At 40.9% G+C, this 26,771-nt stretch overlaps 2 protein-coding genes across 6 annotated transcripts in view; one reads left to right on the top strand and one right to left on the bottom strand.

Annotated features, from left to right (window-relative positions):
* Window positions 1-8,721, top strand: part of LOC113021449 (neurabin-2-like) — a 36,692-nt gene extending 27,971 nt beyond the window's left edge. For all 3 annotated transcript variants that reach the window (XM_026166148.1, XM_026166146.1, XM_026166147.1), the window contains exons 10-15: window positions 850-993; window positions 1,129-1,182; window positions 1,369-1,500; window positions 1,654-1,751; window positions 1,957-2,053; window positions 2,366-8,721. In XM_026166148.1, the coding sequence (XP_026021933.1) occupies window positions 850-993; window positions 1,129-1,182; window positions 1,369-1,500; window positions 1,654-1,751; window positions 1,957-2,053; window positions 2,366-2,419 (579 nt within the window). In that variant the 3' untranslated portion in view covers window positions 2,420-8,721. The remainder of the gene's footprint in view (window positions 1-849; window positions 994-1,128; window positions 1,183-1,368; window positions 1,501-1,653; window positions 1,752-1,956; window positions 2,054-2,365) is intronic.
* A 2,304-nt stretch (window positions 8,722-11,025) lies between these two features.
* On the bottom strand, window positions 11,026-25,942 carry prpsap2 (phosphoribosyl pyrophosphate synthetase-associated protein 2). 3 transcript variants are annotated; one of them, XM_026166144.1, is made up of 11 exons: window positions 25,817-25,942; window positions 23,181-23,341; window positions 22,332-22,384; window positions 17,089-17,155; window positions 16,828-17,000; window positions 16,580-16,695; window positions 15,713-15,768; window positions 15,373-15,521; window positions 15,206-15,276; window positions 12,480-12,626; window positions 11,026-12,412 (listed from the first exon to the last, which is right to left on the bottom strand). In XM_026166144.1, exons 2-11 carry the CDS (start codon window positions 23,261-23,263, stop codon window positions 12,254-12,256), a joined length of 1,074 nt encoding a protein of 357 aa, XP_026021929.1. In that variant the 5' UTR covers window positions 23,264-23,341; window positions 25,817-25,942; the 3' UTR covers window positions 11,026-12,253. The 3 variants fall into 3 exon arrangements, with proteins under 3 accessions (XP_026021929.1, XP_026021927.1, XP_026021930.1); XM_026166142.1 differs by having other exon boundaries at window positions 15,206-15,521; XM_026166145.1 differs by lacking the exons at window positions 22,332-22,384; window positions 23,181-23,341; window positions 25,817-25,942 and adding an exon at window positions 20,749-20,919.
* Between the last annotated feature and the right edge of the window lie 829 nt (window positions 25,943-26,771).

The following is a 26,771-nucleotide window of genomic DNA, read 5'->3' as shown; positions in this document are numbered from 1 at the left end:
TCCACGATGTGTCACATGCGTAATATTAGGCCTGAGGATGTTATTCAAATAAATTATAGATTGTGCTGAAAAACGGTAACGTTCACACAGGAAATCATCAGGAAATGATAAAATGTCTCCCGGCGGAGAGCTCTGCGGAGAATTTGGGCTTCACGATCTACTGGCTCTTCAAGGAAGGAGCACGCCATGTCTGACACTTCCTACAGTCAGGTTTCTGACAAAGAGGCGGAGAAGGTCAGGGTTAGTTGAAGTAAACCTGCTAGGGGGCAGGTTAGCTTCACGGAGTGTGTCGTCATAGTAACTCGCTCAGAATTAATCTAAACTCGCTTTGTGAAACCGAAAACCCAGAGTTTTCGTTAACTCAGGGTGTACTTACTCAGAGTTTGCACTAAACCGGCTTCCTGAAATAGGGCCCTGGAAACTAATGAAGCACAAACCTGGAAGTCAGTCTTTTATACCATCTATACCAGGGGTCCCCAATCCCAGTCCACGAGGGCCGGTGTCCTGCAGGTTTTAGATCTCACCCTGGGTCAACACACCTGAATCACATGATTAGTTCATTCCCAGGCCTCTGGAGAACTTCAGGACATGTTGAGGAGCTAATTTATCCATTTAAATCAGCTGTGATGGATCAAGGACACATCTAAAACCTGCAGGGACACCGGCCCTGGTGGACTGGGATTGGGGACCCCTGATCTATACTAACCAGCTACTCCAGCTCCATATCGGATGCAATCATTGGTCTGCTATGTAACCTGATACCTGTAAAACCTACTCATACAATATGTATAAAATATCACAACTATTACCAAATGTAACTGTATTTGTTGCGCGTGTGTTTACCTGCAGACAGGTGAATATGCGACAGACGAGGAGGAGGAGATGAGTCCGATGTTTCCGAACTCGATAGAGGTTTTCGATCTGGCAGAAAACCAGGAAATGCTGTCGCCTGTGGAGCTGGACCCAGAGAAACTGGCCCACAAGTTCAAAGAGGTACATGTGATATAAATGATTTGGATGTTAATGTCATTATTTTATTCAGTCTTGTTTACAGTTTTACCTAGCTTGATTTTTGTTATGTTTATTTGTTTGTTAAAGAAATCCGATTGCTTCTCCCTCTGTCTGCAGCTCCAGATTAAACATGCAGTAACCCAGGCTGAGATCCAGCTGCTCAAGAGGAAGGTGAGCCTGTTTAACACACACTTATACACATGCAGGCAAAAAACCCTCAAAACAACGGCACATTCAGGTTGCACTGCAGAAGAGAATGTACACATGCATAACACCAGTTCTTTTTGGCTCTGTGATGACTTAATGCCTCCCACATACCACCTCCTCCTCCCACACTGACCCCCACCCCGCCTCCAGCTGGCTCACGCAGAGCAGGATAAGTTGCGTTGGCGGATGGAGCGTGCTCAGTTGGAGCAAAATATCCGGGACAGTAAAGAGAGGATGGAAAAACTTGAGGGCTACTGGATGGAGGCACAGTCTCTATGTAAGGTAAGATAGTAAACCTAAACTTCAAAAAGGCACGAGTGAATCAAGTGTTTCTTTTTTTCCCCTCATCCCTTAAAAACTAAAAAAAATGAGCTCACTGCCACCCTAAAACTAGTTTTGTTATCATTTACTCACAGCGAGTATTTGTCTTTTCAGGCTGTGGATGAACACCTGAAGGAAACTCAGGCTCAGTATCAAACCCTGGAGAGGAAATACAGCAAAGCCAAGAGGCTGATCAAAGAATACCAGCAGAAGTAAGGAAGGAGAAGGAGGGACAGAGTAAAAAGATAAAAGGAGTAAAAAAACACCACCACTCCAATGTGTGTGTGTGTGTGTGTGTGTGTGCGTGTGTGTGTGTGTGTGTGTGTGTGTGTGTGTGTGTGTGTGTGCGTGTGTGTGTGTGTGTGTGTGTGTGTGTGTGTGTGTGTGTGTGTGTGTGTGTGCGCGTGTGCATTTTAGGGAGATCGAGTACCTGAAGAAAGAGACTGCTCAGCGTCGGGCACAAGAGGAGAGCGAGGCAACACACAAAGAGGAGACAGACAACCTGCAGGAAAAGGTTCGCAGTGGACTCACCTGAATCTCTCACTGTCAGGTAGCAGAGCTTTTCCCGAGCAGGAAAGGCAAAGGAGGGTCACATCTTGATGGCAGTGTCCCTGCATTATGTTTTAGTACACTGCTCAAACAAGTTAAAGGAACACGTCTGATCTCAGTCTATGCTGCTACAGAGGGAAATGATCAAGCTGCAGATTATCGTCCCACAGGTTTTGTTCACTTGATGCTCTGCTTCAATTAAGTGTTTCTTTAACACTTTTCATAAAAGGTTTAATGTTATATTTCTTGAAGTTATCATCCACTATGTTTTCCACAGATTACAGACTTGGAGACCAAAGTGGATGCCTTGAAGACCCCCAATCCCTCCTAGACTGCTGCTACTTCCTGCCTCCTGTCTGCGACTGAAGGAGGAGGAGCTCCCCCATCCTCCCCCATCATCCTACCGCAGGGGGGCTGTAATTTATTCCAATCAACCATTCACTGCAACGGACAGGTAGCAGAGGAGGGAAAAAATCCCAGCAAGTAGAAGAGAGGACCGTGGAGAAGGAAAGACTCAACCTCTCATGTGACATCTGCCAGTGGCTTAGTGCTCCGTCAGTCAACAACAAATCCCAGAATGCACCTTCTGTCATATCCAGAATCCTCCTTTTGTGTCTTCCTGGCAACTGGCTTGGCATTCAACCCGGAAACCATATTCAGCAACTCAGTTTGTAGACGATGTGTTTTCTCCTCTCTTTAGCAGCATCTTACCCAGGTTCTGTGAATAAATCCGATTTATTAAAAACAAAAGGCGCTTTTAATAACCAGGCTCGTCACAAAGTGCTTTATAGAGCGACAGAGGGAATGAAGCAGAGCAAAAGGGACAAAAGGACTGCTGTTATACGACCTTTGAGAGAAGAGGACAAGCGTGTTCTCTGCCCGTGGCGATGCTCGTTTTCATCTGAAACTACCAGGAGAAGCGGTGACCTTATTTTTAGAGACACGACACCTTTCAAGAAGTGGAACCTCGGTAGTAAGACTCGACAAAACTCTGATGGCCACCGCACCGCCCATTAGCGAAGTAATAAAAACTATGGAGCAAGATGGCCTCCGTGTTTCAAAACTGTCAAAGCCCAGCTTTTTGCTTTCTTTTTTCTGACCTAACTCTCTGCAAACGGTGGTATTAGTAAAGAAGAAGTGTGCGTTTCAGGTCTGAACTACGTGGCGTAATGTTTGTATATATTCTATACATTTATTTAAAAGTGTTAAAGTGGCTTAAGCAATTAGATGGATCTGGAATCTAAGAGTGAGGCGGTGACGCCTTACTGTGGAGGGAATGGTTCAGTAGTCCTCAGTCTGTTTCATCTCTTTTCTCTCAGCATCAATGGCAAACAGGGTGTGAATAGTCTAATTTGTGCTTGTAGAACTTCTAATTGTGTATATCTGTTGGTGTTTACTATATACTCTGTGGGTTTACATGCACACAAACCTGCTTTCAGGTCAGCCGTGCACTATATTCTCACGTGTAGGAAGGCTTCCTTTCTCGTTTTAGAATATCCTCTTAGCTCGCACTCTTAGCTACTACCATATACATAAAATATTAAAAAAATCTATCGTCCAAACATGTCATGGAAGCAGAGAATGACTACAGATAGAAACTGATTCATTGAATTGGCAATTGAGGTCAAATCCAAAGTGGAAAACAGCACTAAGATTAGAGAATTTGCTCATTTAAAATCCTATAACAATATACTGGATATTTACTAAAAAGATAAATTCATAATTTGTCCAAAAGCAGGTCCAATTATTACTAACTTTTAGATTGGAGTTTACTATTATTACTGCCACTAATATCCCCCATCAATAATAATGTTCCTATATTGCGCAGTAAAACTTTTCCAAGCAATTATATACCTAACTAAAGACTCATATGAAATGTAATTTTCATTTTAATTATTATTATTATTTTATTAGCATGGAAGACTAGTATGGCCACGGGGGCCTTTTTTTTTTTTTTTGTCCCTAAAAACAGGTGAACAGAATCAGCCTTTTGGGATTTACTTACCTGGATGATTGAGCATGCACCAAGACTCCCTAAAAAACCAACTTTGAATTTAACTTCAGTTTTTTCCCCCAGAACTATCACACGAATTCTCTTCCAAAACTAGCAAGTATAAAAAGTAAGTGGAAACTACTACTGAAAAAATTTCAATTGATCCCCCAGTTTTTGTTTTTCTTCATTGGCTGACTTAAATTTCCAGATCATAAATTGACTAACATGATATAAACGGAGTATAGTGAAACACCGGACACTCAAATATTAGATTTTATTTGAACATTAAAAAAAAACATAAAATCTTAAACTTTACTAGCTAAAAGTTACCTTTATGAAGTGGTTTCTGTTTCTGTAAGTGTTATTGTAATAGTTTAATAGTTTCTTTTGTTTGAACATTACATACTGACTAGTCAAATGTCACTAGTTCTAAGTTAGTGACATTTCTCCGTGGTTCTGTATTGGCTAATGTCATTTGGCTGTCGGTTAGCTTGTTAGGCTATAAGTGTCGACTGACAGTAGTAGTTGTTAGCTGGCAATATGTTAATTTAACTTCCCAAAATCACAAACTAGAACTATCAAGGATGCCAGAGTCTTTGCCAGTTCTGTTTTATATTGATATTTGTATCAGTATTTATCAATTCTCACTAGCTAGTAGCACCTCACTAGCTAGTGAAGCCTGCTAGCATAACAGGATAGTGTAGCCACTGAAGTGTTTGTGTAACAAGACCGTCACATGGATATGAGCATCGGGGTTATTCAGAAAACTGTGTGCATGTAAACACACTCCACATATCTTACATTAGGAGAAAAGTAGAGGGTCCCAGTGCCAGTATTATACCTATAGAAAATGAATTTAAGTTAGCGATACATGCCTGACGTAGTTGAACTGGTTGAATTTAAAAGTGTTATTATAGCCATTAAAGGTCAGGTGTTTCTTCAGGAATTCAGTAACCAATGTGTCAACTCCATCTACCTGAATATGATTTCTTTTCTTTTCCCCAAACTCCTCTTTGGTCAGATCAATGTAATGAGTTGCAACCTTTTTTAAGATTAGCAGAATCAAAAGGTTGATTTGCTGAGAATAGACTAATTAGACAAGGATTGAACCTGTGATACTGGTTACTGTACGCTCTATGTTTATAAAAAATTATGTGAAAATTATAATGTGGACCGTTTCAAATATGAAACTTGTATTCATGTGAATGGCAAAATGGTGCTCTGAAAGATGGCCTTTACATGTGAAATGAAATTCTGAACTGGTAGATTATGTATTTTGCTGCTGTCATTCCCCGTGGTAACTGTTGTTATGAGCGCCTGTGTTAATCAAGATAGTAGAGAGAGTAAAGACAGTAGAGCTTGCTGGCAAGCTCTGATTAGCTCACATTACTTGAAAAACCACAAGTGGAGTACAATCCCGAGATCTAATTAGGCTACTTAAGCTTAACTCATAATGAATGGAGCAGTTTTGAGGTTGACAAGTTAAAACCAATCTCTACAGCTTTTTCCCAAACCTTAGCCACACTAGCACCCTGGTTCTGAGAATGGTACCATTTGCATTGCAACTTTGCTCTCATTATCTTCAAGCCCATTGTACCGATGTTCATAGTGCCCAGAGGAAGCATACCGAGTTTCCCTTTTGCACCAACAGCCGGTTATAAATGTTAATTCATCAAATATTAAGGTTCTAAATTCCACTAATGTTAGCATGCTAACGTGTTGAATGGATTTCACGAACACGGTAAGCCTGCTCAACATTACCCTGCTGGGCCTGCGATCACGCTCGTATGCCAGTGTTAGCATTTCGAAGCACTGCTGTGCCTGAGTATAGCATCACAAAGCTTATAGCATGGCTACATTGAAAACGTATCGTCGTTTCTTTGAAACCCAAAATAATTTTGACAAATCACGACTATTTAGATAAAGCTGCTATCTGCTTGAAAATGAAAAGCTGCATTTCCAAGCTTACTTGCTAGGTAGAAGCATGTTTTCCTGAGGTATTTGCTTTAAAAAAAAAAAAAAAAAGCTTGTTTTGCTAAGACCAATCTGCCCCTGCCTTCAGCCTCAGCCTGGCTTTGTTCTTCACACCCACTCTGTTGGAGCTGAAACTGATCTGAATCTGTGCTTCACCTTTGACCTACAGTATTTGTGCATTAACAGATATCTAGAGAGACATGGGGGCAGAGTTTTAAGTCTTTTTGCACGTTTCTGTTTGAGAACTGTCGGGGGACGTGGAAACAAACAGGAATATGAGGACATTCAACCACCAGAAAATAATCTTTTGTGTTTGTACTGTCTGGCTGATGAACATGGAGGAGTAACTCCAAAATCACAATGTATGATTATTTTCATGTAAGAATTCTTCTTCTTTTGCTAAAAAGACACCAAGTATTTGTTCCAAACCTGCAGTATGTTTTAAAGTGTTGTCTTAATAGATGGAAGCAAAGGTGAAAGAGCATTTTTTGTTTTAAAGGAATGAAAATCAGCCATAAGCAACTCACTTGAGTATTTTTATTTCTTAAGTATTTTTTATTACAGTTTCATCTCGGTGTTGAAACAGTGTGAGCTGTACAAAAGCTGTTGTATCACCAAATCGAACCCTGGTCACTTTGGGTTTTAATGTCTAAACACAGGAAGTGATCAGCTTGCCTTTTTATGACCTATAAGTTAACCTGCTGCTTTTGCCTCTAAAAAGCCTTCCGATGTTTGCTAACTGTAGCTGACTGTCATTTGTTACCCTTCCCGCCCCATCCGCTGTGTCTACGTTGGAAAAAACAAAATTAGCTTGTCCTCATCAGTTTAAAGATAATACCAGTGATTACAGACAAACTGCCATATTGGTAGACTGACTGATTGTAGCACTACGCCATGTAAGAGCTGTTACAGATTGATTTTTGATAATAAACTCATCATTTGCCCCCAGTTCATATTTCGGGGAATGACCTTCAAAACCATTTTCGTCAACAGGCGGCCTCTGAAGTGAGAGGGTTCAGTGCCTTGCTTGTAGGTAAAGGATTACGGTTCTTGTCTAATCACTTTGTACATTTCAAGGAGTCATAACTGATTGTTGTTGTTGGTGGAGGTTATAATCAGTGTTAAGTAGCCAGTACACAGAAACTGCTTAATAGGTCATTCACAAGTGTCTCAGGTTAGTCCAAATTAGATCTGTTTGCGAAAGTCAGACAGTTAGCCTCTCCATCTGTTCATGTCCTTTATGGACAACATATTCTAGATGTAGCTAAAGGCCGTGTTGGTTTTGGTTTGGTGGCGTTGGGAATTCACAAGTGACGTGGTCCTTTTAGGCTTTGTCAAGTGGTTAACCTCTAGCTTACAATGTTGTGCTTTTCTGCGAGGATGAGAATTGCCCTGCCCCTGATTGAGGATGAGGTCCTGCCTTGGGTATCACCGGTTCTTGTTCAAGGCTGGAGAAGTGGAGCCAGAGATTAACAGATTGATTGGTGAAGGGTCTGCAGTAATGCAGATGTAGTACCAGCTTATTGCTGTGAAGAGAAAGCTGAGCGTGGAGCAAAGTTGTCAATTTACTGGTTGGATCTATCCCCATCACCTGTGACCTCAAGCTGTGGGCAGTGACCTAAAGATTGAGATAGTGGATACAAGCATCAGCTTCCTCCAATGGGCGTCTGGTCTCCTCTTACAGATAAGATGACTTATCTGTAAGAGGAAAGGAGGAGACTCTGGATGAACTGGAGAGATTGCGTCTCTTGGCTGCCATTGGAACACCTCAGTGACCCTCCTGAAAAGATGGAGATGGTTGAGAGATGGAGGTGTAGGTACTTCTGCTTGAACTGCTGACCCTGCAGTTCAGACCTTGATAAGTTATACTGGATGGATGGATGTTTGCACATGTACTTCCTGTTATCTCTGCCTTCAGATCGCCTTGGTTGATGAGCCTCAGTCCAAATTGCACTGAAATGCTAGGACCCAAAGTCAAGTTGCTTCTGATTGTGTTTGCATAATGACCGTTTTTGATGTTCAAGGTGAAAAGCTTAAAAACTCTGGCATGTTCTGCGCTGTAACCACTGGTAGCCAATCCTTAAACACTTTACACCCAGCCTCTATAGAACTAGAAGAACAGATGCTTGCTATGTAGAGCAGATGCAATCTTGTGCTCACATCACGCGTGTCACACAGCAACTTTTAAGAAACTGGAAGAAAAATGGTGGTGGGGGTGGGGGGTGAAATTACAAGAAACAAAAGCACTATGAGAATCCTTGCAATTTGTTTTTTGTTTCTTTGTTTTTTCTATTTTCATGCATCGCCAAAATGTACCGCACTTTGGAGCAGTTCTGTCCTTTTCTTTACAAAACTATTAGTCCTTGGCTTGAAATTAGACAGTGAAGTCGTGTGGTTTGAAAGACTAACAGTCATGCGGTGCCAAATGATGAGAGCGGGACAATCTGACCTCGGAGTGCGTCTCGGGTCTGAAACAGATTTCCTTCTCTGCCTGGTTCTGTTTTCAGTTGATGCCACCATGTTTGTCTGAACCAATACCTGTCTGTCAGCGTTAATAAAGATAAAATATGACAAGAAAAAAACAAGTTTTATTTAACTTCATATTTCACTGTTCACATATGTTTGAAGTGTGCATTGATTTACAGATCTTACCTCCCCAACCGCCCTGCGACAGACTGGCGACCTTTCCGGGGTGTACCCCGCCTCTCGCCCTATGACAGCTGGGATAGGCTCCAGCGCCCCTGAAAAGGATAAGCGGAAGCGAATGGATGGATGGATGGACTTCCCCAACCTCTAGCTAACTGTTCTCTCAGAGTACTGGAGGAAGAAGAAGGGCAACACAATGGCCTCAGGCTTCAAGGGGGATTTCTTGATGCTCTGGATGCACCTTCCATTTAGCAGCAGCTGTATGCAGGTATGATGGAAGAAATACTGAGAATTACCTCAATACCTCAATTCACCCCCTGCTTCAATGAAGCTGTTTTACCTCAGAGTCTGAAAAGTGAAGCCAACATGTTGAAACCCCTTAAACAGGCACTTTTGGTAATGGCCAGCAGAATAGTTGCAGAATCGCATGCAGTTGTATAGAAGTCTGTGGAGAACGTGATCATGAGTATTTTGTTTTTAATCACCTTAGTAAACACTTTCCTAAAAACTTTCAGTTGCTAATTTCACATCTAGTTTAATACAATGTGGTTTTATGATGTAAAATTATGGCTCCCAAGCAAAGTAGACAAAGCAGGAGAGGCCTGTTGAATGGTTGCAAGCAGTGCAACTTCCTCATGAAGAAGCGTCTTGGATGAGCCCTAACTGACCCTGCAGATACTCATCAGTGTAGCTAGCGCTACAAAAGAGGAGTGATCATAAAGGGAGTGATATTTTTGAGTATCAGGTCAATTCAAATGCAACTTTTCTATCAGCACAAGAAACATCACCAAACACACAAACAGTTTGTGTGCAGTTTGTCACAGTGTGATGCTAGCTGAAGGTCCAGCTACTCTATTTCAGAGGGAGAGAAAAGAAGGAGAGCTAACTTCACTCAGAGATGGAGAAAGAAAGACGGGCAGAGGAAGAAGAGGTTAGATTTAAGGACTGTTCAGTGGAAATTTAAAGCTTACATGTAAGTCCTCATGTTTTTAAATCAGATATTGGGTGACATGTGACATATTCTCAAACTGGAGCAAATCAAACTGAGACTATTCAAAGGTAACATGAAAGTCCTCTGCAGGTTAGTGCAGGATAAAGAGGTTACTTTCTGTACTGTGATGGGTTTAAAGTAAAGAGCAGTGTGTGACTGGTGCACAGTGTTTTCATGGTCAGAGTGAGGTTGCATCAAGTGTAAGTGAAGTTAAGCTGATGATACTGACCAACGTTATTCTGTCTAATTTAAAGACAGCATAAACATCGTGTAGAGGATGGAAACCAGCCAGGACGCCTCAGGAAACATCTGCTGACATCTTGTTCATTTCAGTTGTGTAAATCCACAAACAGCAGTGACCCTCAGAGCAGTAGTAGCCCAAATCAGCTGATCACAGCTTGCACATTAAGAAAATCTCCTGAAAATCAACTGATTTTAGGGTTCCCACCTGCTGAATCCACTTTGACCTCTTCCCTTTATTTCTGTTCAAAGGCAAAGTCAGGTCTGCGACGTAGGCGTCAGACAGCAGAGCGATTTTCCATTTTTCTGCTCATGTTCGACTTAACTCATTCAAAGTACCTTTATTAGAATTAAAAATTTGAGTGAAATAAAGTTTGCTTTCATATCTACTGATATTATTTTATTATTCCATAAAATAGCACAAGGTTCAGCTAGCTTTGCACACAGGTACATTTCAGAGCCTGTACTTTATCACTTTTACTTAAGAGGTTGAATCAGTGCTTCAGCTTTTACTGGACTATTTTTAACACTAGTATCTGTATGTCTACTTAAAGTTCGCAGCATTGTACAAACCGATGGGTGACATCATCAATATTCCATCCTTTAAATACAGTATATGATTGTAGTTACATTAAACAGATATTTCAACAATATGTCCGGACTCATTTGGTTTCATCCAGTCCACTTAGATAAAACAGTAATGACATTAAGTGTAATATTACTACATTAACCTCCTAAGACCTGAACTCTTTCATGGCAGCATTTATAATTTTTCTTTGCTATTTGGGTTAATTGGGACCAAAAGAATGTAAAAACAAAGAATTACCAATTTTTTTTTAACCTAAAATAATGAGATCCACATATGAGGACATTTGTTTCAAATTTTGGTAGAACAGTGGCAGCATGATGTCCTCGTAGGTGGATATCAGGCTCTTGTAGACAAAAATTACGTATTTTGGTCTCGACGTCCCAAAATGTGATGTCCACATATGTGGACGCCAGGTCCTGGGAGGTTAATATGGAAACAGCATTTCATGCTTTCAAGCAAACACGGTCCCAGTTATGAAGCTACAAACCACCACAGCAGAAGACATTTTCCTTTCATAGGTTATCTTTATTCATATTAAATCCAGAAAATAAATACAAAACATTTTGGGAGCATCTGATAAAGTGACAAAGACCCGCTTCAGTCAAGTTTTGCTAGTCAGAAAAATGCATTTTTCCTGTTTTAGCCACAGTTTGAAGTTTTATTTAAACTTGGACAATGTGTTGAAACAAACTTCTTCAGTCTCCCTCACAGGGATCTAACAATGGAAGATTTCCAGTTTATGAAGAACAACCTCAAACTTCTAACCAGAGACTGACTGCACTTTAAATCTGGAACTGGAGCGTCAGGTTTTAATCATCCAGAGCCCTCCTCAGTCTGGGAGTGTTTATTTGTGACACGAACAAATATTCAACACTAAGTATTGAGATGATGGCACATTTACATGGATGACTTACTGTCATTAAATGGAACATCCAATTATCAAGATCCAAAGACTTCCTGTTAAACGCAGGTCAACATTAGCATTTAGTAGATTTGACACCAGATTAACATCTAAACACTGTGGCATCCACTCAGACGTATGGCTGCTGGGACCAGTCGAAATGAGCCGTGTTAGTTGCACATTCAGACACCACAGAAATAATCAAACACACATTTGGATTTGAACATGCACAACATGTGGTCATTAGCTGTGAAGCGTATATTCCAGAGTTGCTAACGAGGGCGAGGTGTAAAAGAGCAGCGAAGGCCTGTGTGTTGTGTCCTGTGGAAGGCACCGACATTATCAGTACAATCTCCTTTACTAATAACATCAGACACATTCAGTGCTAACAAACGAGTGCTAACATGAGCTGATTTAACCTCGACATCATTTCTATGGGGGAAAGATACAAGACAAAAGGAACTGAGGCGTGTGGAGCGCAGCCACCGGAGAGCTCGGCAGTAATCCCTTAATATCCACTGGGGACACTAATCAGAGAGTGTGTGTGTTTGGTCAAAGCTATGAACAAAACTAGGTGTGCTTAGATACGCATGCATGAGAGTGTGTGTTCAGTCACCACATCCTTCAGCTGCAATCAAAGGACAGGTTAGCATTCATATTCGTATGTTATGATAGAGGTAGCACTTCAGGGTGCTGACTACGCTCATCGTTCATCTATGTATCAGGAGAGGACTGAGAAGGCAAAGTGTGTGTGTGTGTGTGTGTGTGTGTGTGTGTGTGTGTGTGTGTGTGTGTGTGTGTGTGTGTGTGAGAGAGAGTGAGACAGGTTATTCAGTCGTCCACTCCGATGTTGCGGAACAGGTAGGACATGGACTCTCCGTTGTGGATGCGGCGGATGGCCTCTGACAGGATCATGCTGATGTCCACCGTCTTGATCTTTGGACACTGGAGCTTCTGGAGTTCGTGGGGAATCGTGTTGGTCACCACCACCTGGAGACAATGACACATGTGAGGAGGAGGCGGCCATGCTGACGGAAGCCTAAGAACGACGACTCACCTCATCGATTGCCGACTCCTCTATGAACCTGGGGGCGTCTGAGGAGAGGAGGCCGTGTGTCGCCATGACAAAAATCTTGTAGGCCCCTCTTTCCTTCAGCGTCTCCGCTGCTGCCACGAAGCTGTCCACATCATCGATGATGTCATCCTGGGGACAAACGGGCATGGTTTTAAACGTGCTGAGGACAGTCCGCCCCACCCAACCTCCTTTCGGTGTTCCTGATGCGGCGCAGTAATTTTGCCTAGCTCACCCTCCTCTCTCAGTTCTTCCCATATGGATGTTGAACTTTTATTTTTACGTTAACATCATCGGTAATTTGTTCCGGAAACTTACATTCAGTAAATCTTCTAGTGCTCCAATTAATGATCAGTTTTAGAACTGATTTGCACACTCACACCCATCCAGAACTGCAGTTTACTGAAATATGACAAAGAAAAGAATCTAATTCTCACTGAGCGTTTTCCACCTGGGACACCTACTGCAGGTAAAGCTTGTTCCTCATACTTCAGACCTGCTTATAGAACAAAATGTCTGAGTTTGCGTCAGTTAGCGACTACGCAGCTTACTGGGGCTAATCTTTGGAAAACACCCAGAAGCTGTTCTAATGGTCATCAAGCCCGGTCTGTACTGATATATACCAAGGTTTCAAAACTGCTCGTTCAGGGCACAGAGGAGCGGGATCATTTTCCACATTACTCAACAACATTCCTCCTTTTCTGACTGAGTGAAAGAGTCGACCCACACCCAGACAGTTCAGTTCGACAGGACAAAAATGAGCAAAATCACAAGATTTAATGTTACGTTATGGAAACATGTTACTGTAACAGCTGTGCAGCTATCTCCTCTTTGTCCTGCTAGTCTTTAGAGGCCAATTTCTGCAGATTACCAGTGTGACTGAATTCAACTTCATGTTTGTATGAAAGACCTGTGAGTGAGTGAGCTGGCACTCCAAGAATCATTAACCCTTTAAGACCTACCATAGAACCAAGTCTGCCAGAGCTTATATTATATTTTTACATGCTGTGGAGCCATTTTTAGGAGCATTTCAAGTTGCTATACATCAATACAACCATTATAGCCCAAATATTAATAATATGCATGCATTAAGTGCATAGTAATTACATAAATTGCAAAAAACTACAAAAAAAAATAAATAAAAATTTTATTTTTTTAACATATATTTCTAGTTAGAGAAATTTAAGAGGCTTATGCCTCAAAACTGCAAATACAAAAAAGTTGCACAAAATAGTTTCCCACCACAGGAAATTTATTTTAAGTGTCTTCATAGTTTTATTTTTGAAATACACCAATTTTTATACACTGCAGGAAAAACGAAAATAAATATTATACTGCAAATTTGCAAAAAAGCAGCATATGCATCAAAATAAACTATTTCCAGCAGAGCAATATGAAGCATCCCAGAAACGACACAGGAAGTCATAAAGTCAAAGATAACTTTTAAAAACACCAGTATAGGCTCATGAGGCCCTGATGGTAAAAAACTACATTTCCGCAAAATGACGTCACTTCCGGTTTCGGGCAGGTCATGGCGGACATGCGAGAGTTCGCGCTGATGGACGTAGGAAGTGTTACAAACAGCTGATCGGATCGGCGAAGCGTGTTTCTGGAATATTATGTTTTTGTTGCTGCTTTTTATGCAGCTTTTGCAAAGCTGTATGTGGAAGGAAACTGTGACCAAGGACAAGCTGATGGGATCAGATGTAAGTACAACTCCTCCGGTTTCATATGCAAATAAAACTATTGCGCTAGCTTACGTGGTTGCAGAGCTACCGGGATTTAAAAATAGTTATGCAAAACGGAGCGTGCTGCTCTGACCGGCTCTAAAGGGTTAATAGAAATATATTCTGTGAGGGAAACATGGAGGCTGTCCCACCTCTGCCCCGAGAGATCCAACCAGCAGTCACACAAGGACAGGATCAGCATCGTGTGCTGAGGCACTGATGCATGACAGTTTAAAATATACATATATATAAAATGTAACTGTACTTGGCTAACTGTGTTCATAGCAGGAGTTATCAGGGTATTTGTCGAGTGCTGGGACTGGTATGAGTAAACAGACACAGATTAATGAAGCTGTGTAATGTGTGACAGAGATCAACATGCTTTAAACTTTAGTTTAGGGCAAAGTCACCATTCAGGTGTGTTTGAGTGTGTTTTCTAATCACTTATGACTAATAAATCTATAAGTGACACACTTTCATACTAACTACTGCACCACAGAGACGACTCCTGATTGGCTAGACTCGCTTTCTCACAGTTTCCTCTCAGTCTTTGTGAAAACGAGATGACTGCTAATGGTAACGCTGTGCTTACATCTAATGCTGGTTCACCTCAAAAAGGATTCAGCGAGTGAAAGGGTGGATTTCATTTTGAAGTAATTAAAGGACTTGTCCTCACAGCAGTTCATGCTGATCATGTTCGTGTTCGTTTGGGGCTTTTTTGTTAGACTGTTGATTAATTGGAGGGAGCAGCCACCACGAGTCAGGAAGTTGTCAGGAAGCTCACAGCTACATCCTCTCAGCAAACTACTACCTCTCACTGTTACTGTGAACTCATTATGGCTGCAGGTACCGCTGACCGACTTCTCAAAGTGCTGCCTCAGTTTCCTGCAGCCACTTTCACTCACACGCATTTTCAAGTGGGTCGATTTGACATATTGTCTACATTGACATCCCAAAATTCAGAAACTGTGCGTCATCTCTCACCACTATGATGGCGATGCGTCCTCCGACGTCTCCCACCACAGTGATGGGGGGCTTCTCTTTAGGGATCAACACTGGAAGGGAACACAGACAGTGAGTCCTGCTGTGATTCATACAGGGTGCACAAAGTCCTGCGTGTGACGAGTTCTTTGCAAGTGTGCGTGCATTACATGGTATCTCCATGCTGGGGTGAATGGCTCCGGTGGTCTTGACGGTGGGTGGGGAATGTCGGCCGTCTACTTGGTCTGATTCGGCGTCCTGAGCTTCTCCGTGGATCACTGCGATACCCAGACGCAGCCGCTCGGCGAACGACTGAGCCCTGCGCACACCAAGTCAGCAGCGCTTCACAACTTACTCCAATACAAGACACACAGACACCAGCCTGAACTCATGTCACACTGTGACAAAAATAAAAGCACTACAAAAAGGAAGTGAGCAACAAGCTGGCCTCATCAGCAATGGTAACACAGATAAAGGCAACTTCGTACAGACGAGAGGAGATGAGCCTACCTTTTGGCAGAAGCTGGCGACTTGGCAACAATCACAGCGTTTCGGTAGTCGGGGATCTGAGGGGGAGGAGACACAAAACTGAGGTCAGAGTTACATACGGTTAAGCACACAATAGCTTATCCAATCAGAACTCAGGAAGCAAGAATATCAAGCTTCTTTGTTTCTCTACGTGTTTAATATATGTTCATATCCAGGTGTCAGCAGGCATGCCTGGATAGATAGTTTAGCAGGTGTGTACTGCAGGTTACAGACTCCTAAATTTAAATTACATCCTAAATAATATCCCAGTATAAAAATGGACAAACTGGTCTGTTTAAAGAAAGTTCAAAACAAGTTTCTTTGTTGTATAAGGTGACCTTTGTCCATGTGCTACTTCCAGCAGAAGTGATGGTGTTTCAGGTGTGATGGTGCTCTGCAATATTACACTGGACCAGGTAGCTTTGGACCTTGTTCCCATTTACTAAACTGATTTTGTATGTAATAGCAGGCAGAGAGCCCCTAACGTCAGCAAAACAGCCTTGCTAATATGAACACTGTAACTGGGTGGATGCTCATGCTAGATGTGGTGCAAGTGTCAAAGAACGATGTCAGGAAAATACAGCTAATCCCTTCAGACTGGCTTTTGTTTACGAATGAAATTAGTAAGGAAAACGTGGCCATCTCGGGCACAGAAGCCCCTCCCACCTGCTCCCACCCGAGTCAGCCAATCAGAAGTAAGCTTAAAGGGAGAGGAGCTAAAATGACACACAAGAGATGAACTAATGTAGAAAAGTATCAAAAAAGCATCAAATTTGTTAAAGTTAAGACTAGAAACAATAAAAGTGATAGAAATGAGGCGTGTGTGTCACATCTGTTTTTAGAAATGACCTCTTCCTGGATATATTGCAGCAGAAACGGGGAGGCTCTCAAATTGTCCACTGGGATGTTGAAGAAGCCTTGGATCTCTTTCTGATGGAGGTCCATGGTGATGAGGTGGGTGAGGCCTACACAAACATGGTCATGTCAGCTTGTAACATGTCTGTGGTTTGTACAGATCATGTATTTGAAATACTACGATATGTGACATTGAATAGTGTCCTGTCTTCTTCTTGAGTGCTTTAAAGGGACAGACTCACCAGCTTTACACATCATTGATGCAACAAGCTTGGACACGATGGAGCCCCTCTTCCTCATCTTACACTGCTTGCTGTAGGGGAAGTAGGGGAGAACGCCCGTGATGCTTTTGGCGCAGGACGTCCTGCATGCGTACACCATGATCAGCATCTCCATTATGGTGGTGTTCACGTCCCTGAAGTGCAGAGAGACAAGCAGACGATTACACGTGAGGGACACGTTTCTGGGGAAACGTCCAAATAAATATTTGTCTTCTCTCTTACTTTGACATCGTTTGGATGACAAAGACATCTTTGCCTCGCACCGACTCTTGGATCTGTACCCGCGTTTCTATGGAAACAAAAAGCGGATGTGAGAAGGAAAGAGCAGAGAGAGAATGTGCGCGCGCACAAACATGCACTGAGCCTCACCGGTACACGCCCCCTACAAAGCCACCTCCACCCTCACTGTCCTAAATCGTAGACACTAGCATTCCAAAAATGTGCTTCCCAGGAAAAACAGATGAGAAAACAAAGTACTTTCCACACCTGAGAGCTACGCCCACGTTTTATATACAGACCAGGTCTGCTGCTGATGACCAACCGATCGGTCATTTTAAGGAGAAGGAAAAATAAGAGTAGTGGACTAATCTAAAAGTAAGAAAAACATTCTAACGAGAACACAAAGGCTGGTCATAGAAATGTTACACCGACCACGAAGAGCGTGGTTGAGCATTGCTACAATCGCATACAACTGCTCATTTATGTCAAAGCTTTGCTTGTTAACATTGTAGGAGCTGATGAGCCAGAGCAGCAACAACTCCTGAGTCACACATATCCCTACTACACACTGAGAAAGAAACACAACCCCTCCGGACATGTTAAACCATTACACCGTTAAATCTCCGTTACTGTTACCACACTGTCAGCTGAACTGAGAAAAACTGGATTAAATACTTTGCTGTGTATAAATGGAACAAGCTACAATATTTCAAGTCTGTCTGCAACTACTCATGTTTTCTTAATTTGTTACGTATAATGTGTCATTTTAATGTGTAGCAGTCCATCTTAATGTTTGGACACAATCAGGTCTCCATCATGTGTCACAAAAGAGGTAATAAAATGCAACGTGTTTCAACATTAGATCCATATATTAGTGTAAGTTGAGTAAATATGGAAATTTAAGGTTATGGAATTTGCATTTTTAATATGCCCATGATGCAGTTATTTATTATTAGTAGTATTATTAGAAGAAACTAACATAGTAAAGTAGCTACAGATTGTTATTTGCAATTGTATCCTAATGCTGGACTAAAAAAAAGCTTGTAAAGGGGTTTAGCTGCGTCACTACACAGCATGTTGTACAGTAGCAGCACAGACCGCTGCAGGTCACTGACAGCAGTAATGGCAACAGCACAGCCCTCAGATATGCAATATATCTCCCTCCATAAATTCAACGCCATGCATTTATGGAGGGAGGTGCACATGGTGTCACGTTTTAAACAGCCGTATTCCTCATTATGGTTCAACCCTTCTGTCTGTGTTGGGAAAACTGTTTACTGGAAACAATGGCTTACAAAGGGAAAACACAATACAGGTGATTTATGTACAGAAATCATGGTTAGAACTAGAGGAAAATAAGATGGTACACAGATTTTACTTTCTTGCATCTAGGTTTCTACTTACCAATAACATATGCTGGAAATGTCAAGCAGAACCAGAAAGCGTTATACAATCTGGGACTCTAAATGCATTTTCCCATTTTGGAAAATAAGATTACAACGTTACAACAGTGTCACCAGGAATATGCCTACTGGGGGACCAACAGTAATGCCTAATATTTCCAAACACCAGAGTACAGCGATCCAGGTACAAGGCTGACTGCGATTCATATGAACATGCTGCTGGCCAGGCTAACTGACGATACCGAAAACTCTCTTGCAGGGACGATCTGACGCCACGAAGGAACGCAGATTCTGAGAAACACTTTTTTTTGTTTGTCACGGTTTTGTTCCCTCTGAGGACGTATGTAAAAACATGAAGCATTTCTTTTATATTATTATTTTGGTATGATATGTGCTGACCTGGCTGCTGTATGTTGTAAGTTTTGTAATTAGTTTGTTTGTTATAAAAATAAAAAGGATAAATGACATAAAGGTTGCAGCTGGGGGAATAACTTGAGTGACAGCTTCAGCTTTTCTTGCTGGGCTAACAACTTGACACAGGGCCACTTTCTTTATTGGTTAGTATTATTGGTTAGTACCAAGTGCCTTTTCAGGGTCAAATTCAAGCACTTTTTAAGCACTTTCAAGGTCCATTTTCAAGCTTTTCCAGCCCCCTCCCTCCCGCCAAAAAAAAAAAAAAAGAATGCATGCTTCAATTCGCATCACCTCAGTAAGACCATGTGAACATTAAAACAAATCATCCCAGGTGAACTTAAACACCTTTGTTCCCCTTTTGTTAAGACATAGAAAAACGTACAACACAAATATACTGCAAAAGGAAACGGTCGCCTTATCGTGTATAAACTCAAAATGCACATTTCACTTAAAAATTAAGATGTGAACAAATCAACTTGTTAGATTCTCCTGTTGGAAAACAAAAAAGAAATAAATAAGTCTTCTCATCAGATATTGATGCTTCTTTCCTGTGTGACAAGAAATAGGAGACAGATATTTGTTTGTTTTTTAAGTTAATTCCCAATAAAACCACATGGATCACTCATATTACCATTATTTCAAATACTCCAAAAAGCTGGTGTCCAGGGTTTAACTGGCTGTTTTTGACTACTTTTGATTTGGCCTCTATATTTCACCTTTAAAAACTGTTTATCTTGCCAATCTGTTATTTTCTCATTTTGACATAATGTGTCAGCACAATTTATCTAAATTCAGACAAAATGTAAAATACGAGTAGAAAGTGATATTTTTGACTGTAAAAACCACAAACATGTTTAACGAATCATTTTCATAACTTGAAATGAAAATAGAAATTTTACATTTTTAAAAAATATGCACAAGTTTTGCAAACAACAAAGTTATGTGGTTATATAGAACAATCAAGTGTTCTGCATCAAATAAGAAGGCACAGAAATTATTTATGCAACTCCAAAAAATAGTTTGTGTCACTATAACACATGAGAACAGCTCAGGGATAAACCTGCAGGTCTGACAGCAGCTGTGTCACTCAGCGTTTACACTGCAGTCTGCCTTTTGGTGGCTTTAAGGCAGCAACTGTTCACTAGTAGAACTGACACACAAAACAAAACAACGACTACACACTAACTACACAAGACAACACACTAACCTGAGACTCCAAACACGGCAAACGTCACAAACCTCTCAGTATCAAAACTCTCGCTCTCTCGCTCTCTGTCACTCCTAAAGCTTCCGTCTCCTCCCAAACAACCAGATGCCACATGTTGCCATATCATTTTTTGATTGGTCGACATGGTACATTTTTCCACCAATAGGGAAGGAGTGTTTTTTCCTTTTCTTTTTTCACTCAGAAGCAAAGCGTGTTTGCTAGCGCTCTCCTTAGAAAACGCTGTTTTTATCGTTTCTTCCGGAGTAAACAGCTGTTTTATTCAGAAACAAACAAACAAACAAACAAACACCGGTTTTACGTGGCCTATCAACACAGTTTAAACACTGGTATGTAGTTTGAAGTCCGCACGTTGACCCAAGTTGAAATGGAGACTTTGGCTCCGTCAACCCCAGAGGGTTAATCAGAAAGCCTAAGTTAGCTAGTTATGCATCGGGCTAATGTTAAGTAACGTTAGCTAAGTTCACAGCATATTCCATAACAGCGCTGCCATACTGCATCACACTCAGTGCGTTTCAATCATTTCTCCAGCGAGTTTGATAGCAAAATAATAATAATCATAATTTTAAAAAATAGCATGTGTAACGTACACGTACTGGAAAATTATTTACTAGCACTCACCTATCATGCTGGAGAGCGCAAACTCCGCCATTGTTGTTTTCCATCAAACACTCATTAAAACAGCAGCCTACAGGTATGTTAGCGCACTCATCCCCGACTGTCCGAGGGAGGGGCGGGGTCACACGTTGAAACAGACGTAAGGCAGCCAGGCGGGGAAATTTTTCTTTTACATTTTGTGACTCATTTTATTTTTATATCTGATAAGAAAACTATTCAATCAGATAGTTATTTGTGGTGAATGAAATACAGCTACACTTTCAAGCACTTTTAAGCACCACATCTGAAATTCAAGCACTTTTCAAATCCTTGAAAATTCAATTATGCATTTTCAAGGATTTCAAGCACCCGTACGAACCCTGTCAAACCCATTCCCAAACACCAGTAATGAGAGAAACTGTTCCAGTGGTGAATAATGCGAAATGCTTCGCGTTCTACTGCTTAGAAACTTTTAAAAGTCAGCACAGTCATGGCCCAGTACAAGCCCAGTACAAGCCCAGTGGACGGTTGTGATCTTCTAAGAGGAAATTTATTTGCAACAGGAACAGACTCAGTTGAAACGGTGACCTTGTGTCTAGCACTGCTGTCATGAAAGGGGAACAAGAAGTGTTTCAGTTTCTGCTTTAAACGCTCTCACAAGCTCAACGATAAATTTAAACCTACACTTTTGAAGCATTTTATTAAATGTACAAGGAGAAAACTCCACAAATACAAGCAGAAACACTTATATAGTATGTTCCATAAAAATTTGTCACTTTTTAAGGGGAACATTTTTTTTCAAGAAACCTAAATCGTGTGACTTGCAGCTGATTAAAGGAAGTTTTTGTACAAAAATCAAAGACTTTGTTTCTAAACGTTTGAGATATTAAATATAGGATGGCAGTACTAACTGTTGGTGGGTGAGAAGGATTGAATAATACTAATAAAAAATGTCACGACACTACATATCATACACTTTACAACAGACTTGAAAGAATTCAAAGAACATGAAGCTTTAACTTTGAAGTTAAGGTAACCTGATGACAAACACAGTAAAACTAGAAATCATTTTTCAGTTTGCAATTTACACGATCTCGTCCGCTTTAGTTCGGATGAGGTTTGTGTGATAGAGCCGAGACGGCACCAGAAGGCTGTAAGCTTCATGTATTTGGAATTACAGCCGCAGCTAACAGCATTCCCCAGCACTTATTACTCTGCCATGTATTTTCATTTAGGTTGTTGTTGTCCATCACATCAATGTCCACCGCCCATTTTTACCTGGTCATCTAATTGTCAAAAGCCCAGAGAATTAATTTTGTTCCAAAACAGTTGCAGATATAATTTTTGTTAATCGACAAAGCAGTGAGCTACATATAATATTCTTTTTTATGCAGATGATGCGTGTCCAACTCTTCTATAACTCCTGTACTCTGCCTTTATAGAGGTTTTCACTGGAACCTCATTCTCAGCATTCATTACTCGCAGAGCTATTTCCAAATAGAATCTTTTCATTTAAGCATTTTCTAGCTGCTACAGCTTTAAACTAGGAAGACACTAAATGATTGTTTTTAAAGAATCTTGTAGCATGTATTATTATATGAGCTTACCTCTGTTAGCTTCCTGGTACACCTGCACCTTGCCAAGCTCCACCCCTAAACGCCTGAGAAAGAAAATGACAAAACAACAGTAAATAAGTTTGTTTAAAGTTGAAACAAAAAAATGAATTTTTAAAAAAACAACCCACAACCAAATATATGTATAACATTTAAAAAATGTACTATTCATTTGGAAATGCAATAAGAAGCAGTGTTTACATCCTGGTGCACAGTGAGGTATTTAGTGTCCACTAAAGCAGCCAAACACTGTTTGTTCTATAAACACATGCAGACTCAGATGTCCTTGTGCAGTCCAGGTTTGGACTCTGTGCATTTAAAGTACGTTTGGACTGTAGGAATTTTCGGTTTACACAGAACATGATGAAACACTAACAAAGCAACCACACACGTTCTGTTAAAATGAGGCTACACACCCTTTACCCATTATTAGTTTAGCTCTGCAGACAGCTGTCTTTTGAGTCTTTTATCTCCCTTTTAATTAGAAAACGGTTCCTTTTTTAAAGGTTTATGCAATGATGGGAGTTAAGCGTATTTGATGAGCTGGTGACAGGGAAGGTGGGCAGGACAATCATCCTGTTGTTTCGGGAAGGTGGCTAAAAACAGAAAAGACAGCACATAAGGACTGCGTATGTAGGCTCATGCTATCAATAAACACACATGTTAAACAGAAGAAGCAAGAGCAAAACATGTCTTCTTGACACATGTGAGTTTAAATGTCCCTTTTTTACCATATGAGACAAAAGAAAGGAGACCGAGATTCTCCTGGAGGACGTGTATGGGCTTTGACTCTAAAATAACCCGTCTTGCTTTGTGTGTCTGAGTGCATGTCTAAGAACTTACTCTGCAATCCTCTTGCCCAGCTCACGGCTCGAGGGGTGCGAGTTGGCGGTGAAGATGACCAGGCCACCCTTGGTGTGGTTCATGTCTCTGGGGTCTCGGCCGCTGCTCTCCCCACACTCAGGCAGTGGATCCCTGGGCACCCACGCTGCACTGAGCCCTTCCTGTAACAAAAGAGGAGGGCGGTTACTTCCTTTAAAAAAAGGTCCTCCAAAAAATGGAAACAGGAAACAGATTTGGTTTAGTCCTTAAAGACGTACAGTCAAAATGCCACCTGTAAACTTAATGACTGCAACATCATTTAACACCTCAGTTTGTAACATTGATTACAAGCTTAACATGTAAACTTTTTATGAAATCTCAAGGAAAATTAAAAATAGACAGAAAAAATAATGGAATAAATCCTAGATTTAAAACTAAAACGTTGTCGTTTTACTGATGTCAAGTCCAGGAACCATTTTTCTTCTAAATGGTTTAGTGGTCACTGCCAGACTTCCCTCTTTTTAAATGATCGAGAACAGTGCTTAGTTTCAATGCACAGCAATCACCACTCTCACAATTACTGAAGTCTGACACTCACTCTGCAAACTAATGTTCACAGATTTAAACACGTTTCTGGTAACAGCAGCCTCCACCACTGAGCGACAGCACTGTAGGATTCATGGTAGAATCCTTTTTTCCACAATATCATGAATAAAATGCATATTGGTTAAAACAACATTGGCTCTCACAAAGAATCATGTGATCCTGCAGAAAGCAGATACCACAGCTTTGCAATGCAAGCCCCGTTTACCCAGTCACACAAAGGTCCTTTTTCTATGCCTGTCTCACATGTGCAATTCAATTCAATTTATTTATACAGCGCCAAATCACAACAAGTCGCCTCAAGGCGTTTTATATTGTAAGGTAGACCCTACAATAATACATTTAGAGAAAAACCCCAACACTCACATGACCCCCTATGAGCAAGCACTTTGGCGACAGTGGGAAGGAAAAACTCCCTTTTAACAGGAAGAAACCTCTGGCAGAAGCAGGCGGGGGGGGCAATCTGAACCGGTTGCAGCCGGCCGTATGTGCACACATACTCACACTCCAGTAGTTGCACTGGAAGCAACTGGGGGTTCATTATCTTGCCCAAGGATATTTTGACATCCAGACTTGGTAGCGACTGGTAGACAACGATCTACCCCCCAAACCACGGCCGCTCCAAATCATTAGCCAATGAGCAAGTGCTTTCATCCATACAGTCTGCTTGGTTTTGTTTGTTTTTGTTTTACAACCAACACGCATCTCAAGAACAGGACTTCAGAAACCAATGGCTGACATCACAGAAGTTGCATCCATGTTTTATAACAACTATGATCCAAATATATGCAACTCCCGCCAAGTTAAACCATTTCAATAAAAATATACCAAACATCTAAATGTACAAAGTCTAGAAGACTAACATTATGTAACAAAGTAACATTTAATGATTTCAAAATTTTGGTTCCCCAAAACACAATTATTAAAGAAGGAAGAAAAAAAACAGAAAAAGACCCAGCGTCCCACTCACTGGATAAAACAAACAATGGCAAACAGCCCAGGAGAAAGAGAAATATGTGGCCAATGTGGTGGCTGCAGCAGCATTTAGGACAGTAAATGGTAACCATGCAGTTTTTTGTGTGTACTTTGAATTGATTTAAATTTGAGTATCAGATTACCACGTGTGGGACTGGGACAGGTGGTTTGTTGTTCATTTTATTTGCTTGTCTTTGTTTATGTTAAAATATGATAAATATATTTTCTTTTTAAGGTAAGAATTAAACAAAAAGGGAATAAGCTTTTATTATGGGGGGGCTCCTTATCTTTTTTTTTTTTTAAACACAACACTATCCACATCTACTCAGATGCCACTTTTAGCTTAAAAATTCATGCTTCTCTTCACAGTGCCTTACACGTCTGTCTTGCTGAATAAAAGGACTTGCATATGCATTAGAAACAAAAAAAGGTTATAGTTTGGAGTATATGCAGCAGGAAAGGCTTTTATTAAACAGGTTTGCATGTGCATGCATATTACAACTGTAGAACAATAGAGAAAGCAAAGAGACTGGGAAACAATGAAGTGTCAATACAAACCCAAATGTATGCGACCACTCTATTAACCATTTATTTAAATACAAAACACTGTTTTGAGAGGTGCACGACGTTTAATAAGGTCCCTCTATAGCATGTAATAGGTGGTATAAACAGTACAAACAGTCACGACATTAGCTTCCTCGTGTTGCTAAGCTAGTCGGATTTCACAGTGCATGATGCCATTTGTTATTCTGGAATGAATACGTTAAGAAGTCAAGCTGCGTGGTGAAACTGTGTCTGCATGACTATTATACACAAGAAAGTAGAGGAATAACAGCCCATTCAACCCCAGCTACCACCAAAATGTATAGCTGTAACATCATGATATAGCTTTAGGCTAGCCTGTGTTACCATAAGTACTAACGCGATAGCTCAACACATAATGGCAAGCCAAAGCTCCTGACTGCGCGAGTTGATTCTTCACGCGTCGGAAAGCAAGCCTGTCTGTACGGTAGGCAGAAAACACAACCTTTTTTTTTTTTTAATCCAATAAATGAAGCAAAACTAACACGACTCCTCACCAGCTTGTGTGTTAGATCCGGTTACAACCTGCAACCAACAGTATTTGATTGTACGAGCCTCCGTCGGGCTCTTTCCAACCTGTTCCCCTGACTCGAACAGACTGTGAGGTTCGGTTTTGACGGACGTATGACTCAACCAATCAAAGACTAGAAAATTCTAAAGGGTCGGCCTTAGGCTGCATTCAAGTACTCTGAAAAATATTACATTTAAAACCCGTAGACAAGACGAGTTATTGGAGACAAGCGATTTTTTTTATCATTAGTCGCAATTACATGTAAAATGCTAAACGGAATACATTTTTCAGCGAGGTTTATTAATATGTTGTATTTCTCCTTCATGTTTATTCGCTAAATCTTGTTTCAAATTGCCTACAACTGAGGTTGGCTAATTTTCAGAATTTCCTGAAGATGTTGAACTCAACCTGTACTGCTGTCGTAGTGACACATGATTTTCAAAACACTGAGCAATAGCAATGGCTGCTCGGTCACAAGTGTTTTATAATGTGATTTGCCCCTTTTCTTTAGGTCTTTATGATAACTATACACAGGTACAAATTACTAACGAAGCCAACCATATACTTATATATTTACTCATATATTAACCACTTTCTACATAAAACTAGGTGTAAAATCCCCAATGCTTTTATCCATCACACATCTCTGGGAAACAGAGGTTCAAAGACTACCCAATAAAGGTGTGTGCTCTTGGACCGGCCACTTGAGGGCACTCTGTTTTTATGGAAGCTTCACACGAACACTCCCAGCTCCAGCACATGCTACATGAAGTGACTTTCAAGCTTTAAATAAACACGATTTCATGATGTAAAACAGTCCTGCTGCCTAATTAGAATTACTACATTTTCCCCCTATAATTTAACCCTTATTCATGTGACCCAGACAGGTAGATGAGTACAGACAAATCAAATGTAGTTTGAAGATATTTATTTCAGTGGAA

This window comes from Astatotilapia calliptera, chromosome 4 (assembly GCF_900246225.1).
Source record: "Astatotilapia calliptera chromosome 4, fAstCal1.2, whole genome shotgun sequence".
NCBI lineage: Eukaryota > Metazoa > Chordata > Actinopteri > Cichliformes > Cichlidae > Astatotilapia > Astatotilapia calliptera.
The sequence above is the reverse complement of the archived record's forward strand: the minus strand, read 5'-3'. Positions and strand labels throughout refer to the sequence as shown.

Bases quoted from the DNA above. Each gene is read 5' to 3' on its own strand.
- prpsap2 (XM_026166142.1), bottom strand. From the start codon at position 23,263: ATGAACCACACCAAGGGTGGCCTGGTCATCTTCACCGCCAACTCGCAC. The intron at 17,001-17,088 runs GTAAGAGAGAAG...TCTGCACTTCAG, and splicing joins GTCATCCAAACGATGTCAAA to GGACGTGAACACCACCATAA. The intron at 12,413-12,479 runs GTGAGTCGTCGT...CATTGTCTCCAG, and splicing joins AGGAGTCGGCAATCGATGAG to GTGGTGGTGACCAACACGAT.